The 3,107-nt window shown below is 32.6% G+C and overlaps 1 protein-coding gene across 5 annotated transcripts in view; it reads left to right on the forward strand.

Moving 5' to 3' along the window:
* The first annotated feature begins 849 nt into the window (after positions 1-849).
* Positions 850-3,107, forward strand: part of LOC142221381 (uncharacterized) — a 142,509-nt gene continuing 140,251 nt past the window's right edge. For 2 of the 5 annotated variants that reach the window (XM_075291097.1, XM_075291101.1), the window contains exon 1: positions 865-2,125. In XM_075291097.1, the coding sequence (XP_075147212.1) occupies positions 1,298-2,125 (828 nt within the window). In that variant the 5' untranslated portion in view covers positions 865-1,297. Of the gene's footprint in view, positions 2,126-3,107 lie in introns of all 5 variants that reach the window. The other 3 variants (XM_075291099.1, XM_075291098.1, XM_075291100.1) reach the window with 3 other exon arrangements.

Raw genomic sequence — 3,107 nt, forward strand, 5'->3', positions numbered from 1 at the left:
TTTCATGTTATATACATTATTTCTATTCAATCATGTAGTAGGGGGCGGCTAGATGGTGGTTGCTAGTTTATTACGAAAATACCACTCCATCTTATTTTTATTTCGTCAATCGATCGTATAACAATTTTAAATAACAACGCGAACCACTTTTGCATTATAATTTAACACAAATCATTTGAATAAATAAATTATTTCTTAATTCACATTACAAATGGCGCCATGTTTTCAAACTAACTAATCTCAACATATGGAAGGATTTAACACGACCTAATTAGGGACTATGCGCTTTATGTCAGTTTTTCAACTCGAAAAAAACAAAGTACCACAAACGAAAAAATATTTCGGTAGTTTTTCGTATTTTTGGTTTTGTATGGGATTTCGCTGCGGAAACCGAACATAGTACCTACCTTATACCAATAAAAAAACATTGAACACATATTTTATTTAACATACATAACATAATAATCAATTATATATAGGTGTTTATTTGGATGGTTGCTGTTTTAAAATTCATTCAAAACCTGTTATTAAAAAAAATATTTTGTAATTCACTTTGCAAATGGCGTCGTTTTCTTAAATTGCGACCTATGCGCTTTTCCTCACTTCAAAAACAATGTGCCAAAAATGGAAAAACATTTCGGCACTTTTTCGCATTTTTGATTTTGTATGGGATTTCGCTACGAAACCGAACATAGACCGGCCTTTTTAGAGAGAAAGTAATTATTATTAAAAATTAGCGGTTACGCGAATGGAACTATGGTTTATTTTAAAAGCGATATCTTTACATCGGTTATCGGAAAATCGTTTTTCCTTATCGTTTATCGAACAGAGAATGGGAAGATGGGAATAATACAAAAATTGCATTGCAGAGTTGTTATTAGCCACTTATTGCACGCAATTCGAGAAAAAAAATTTAAAATTGTTTAGTATATTAACTTGTATTTGTTTTATAACGAGGAAGTGAGTGAAAGTAACTTTTGTAAAAGCGCAATGCCTTTGAAGTTTCTTTCGAAAAGAGTGTGAAGAACAAGTTGTGAAAGCATTAATAATGAGAAGTACAACAAAAACTGCATCGCAGTATTGTTATGGGTTAACATTTTTGGGGAGGAATTTGACGAAATTAAAATTTGAAAAATAAAAAATAACACAAATTCCAATGTTCTTAAATGAATTATAGGTTGGAATATTTTTCGATAGATCTCGAGCTAAACAAATCATTCCGTGGCGGATGGTAATCAAAGCAAAAGTCTATATACACATTAAAAGCCGTCAAAGAGCATAGTTGCCATTGAAAGCCATGGACGCAAGGAAAAGTAAAATAACCAAAGTCGGTCTGTTAAGACGCCTTCGGCCAGAGTTAATGGATAATAAACTAAAAATGGATAAAACAGGTGTACGAGTAAGATCCTCTTCGTCCGAGCCTGATGACGAAGATGGCGAAGTTGTGGAAAAAATTAGTGTTCAACTTAAAAGTCCTTTACCTTTGGGCAATTCGAACGACTTTGATCCTTTCATTTTATTGAGTGAAGCGGCGCAAAAAACTCTAAATATGGAAAAAGAAAACAAAGCAGTTACTAAACGCGATGAAATTGGAACTATAGCGGAATCAAATTCCACAACAGTTATAAAATTAGAAAAAGCATTAAATATTAAGAGCCATAAACTCGGATCGCACCAGTATGGCCTAAAATCCTTATCCATGATAGACAGTGAATATGCACACTATCATAGTGATGGCGAGGACTATAACAATACCAGAGCTGGCAACATAGAAAAAGGGGCAAAGGCATTATCTCCTTCTAGGCGGCGTAGTAGTAGCAGTTCATCCTTGTTGTCCGACAGGTGTTCCATGCACTTTTCCAAACTTTTTGGTAACAATTTTATTTCGGTCATGGATGATGAGAATCCCCCAACAGCACTTTCAAAGATACTCTCGATAAAAGAGTTTGATCCATTGGCTCCACAACAACAGTTGGCACTAATAATCAAATCCATAATCTCTTTAAGTGAACTTAGCCAACGTGAGGACAATATTATAACTGTGGATATTGACAAACGTCGTATTCTTGAGTTTTCTTCCATGAGTCAAGAGGAAAAGAAAAATTGTCGATTAAATCCTTATATGGTAAGTGGTACTAAGATGTTAACTTTATACACATATAGTGTTCAGGGTAAGATCATACTGCACAAAAATTAAAGTAAAGATTATATCAGTAGCTTTTATAGAACAAAATTTCCAGACATTGAGTACAAGTTATAATGACATTATTATAGAAATAAAAATAGAAGTCAAATTTGTGGACATGCTACCGTTATAAGTAAATTAAACTACCGATAGGGACCCACTTGTCTCCCAGGTCTATTGAAGAGCATAGTAACATCCTCTATAAGCTTCGACTTTCGTCGAATGTTAACATTTTTGGTTTGGTTAGCCAACCTTTTTGGTTCAAATAAGCCCTGTTAGCCGGGCTTATTGATCTATTGAAGTTTGTACCCTTTTTCCTCATATTAATTGATTTAGCATTATTTATGTCATTTTTATTTACAATTATTTGTATAAACAACTGTTTGTTATGCTAAATCATATTCTAGTACAATCATTTAATAACGTCTTATGCTACACTAAATAGAATTCTTTAGTTATAGGATTGTACATCTGCTACGTAAACTATCAATTAGCGCATATGGTTTGGCATCAATCTATTCTTTATCTTAGACATGAATACCCCAGCGTTCATCATACATTCCGCTGTTTTGAATATTCTTTAGCCTTCTTTTCAATTGTTTCCATGACCACAGTTTTTGAACAATATTTAAAGTGCGACTTAATTTTTGTACTTATATAAATTTTGAAACTGAAAGAATCCTTACACCGGAAACCTTTTTCTGTCAATTCAAAGTTCAACAACAAGTGCTGATATCACTCAATGATACCCAAATATTCAAAGATATGTTAAAGAGTTGCAGTTGGGCGGATAGTTTCACTTTAATTCGAAATTGAAGAAAGGGTTTAACCAAAATAGCCTTGTATTAACTGTATTCACAGAAACATTTGTAAAATGTTAAACCAAAATATATTATATTATATTATATTATATTATATTATA

Source organism: Haematobia irritans, chromosome 1 (genome assembly GCF_050003625.1).
Source record: "Haematobia irritans isolate KBUSLIRL chromosome 1, ASM5000362v1, whole genome shotgun sequence".
NCBI classification, from domain to species: Eukaryota; Metazoa; Arthropoda; class Insecta; order Diptera; family Muscidae; genus Haematobia; species Haematobia irritans.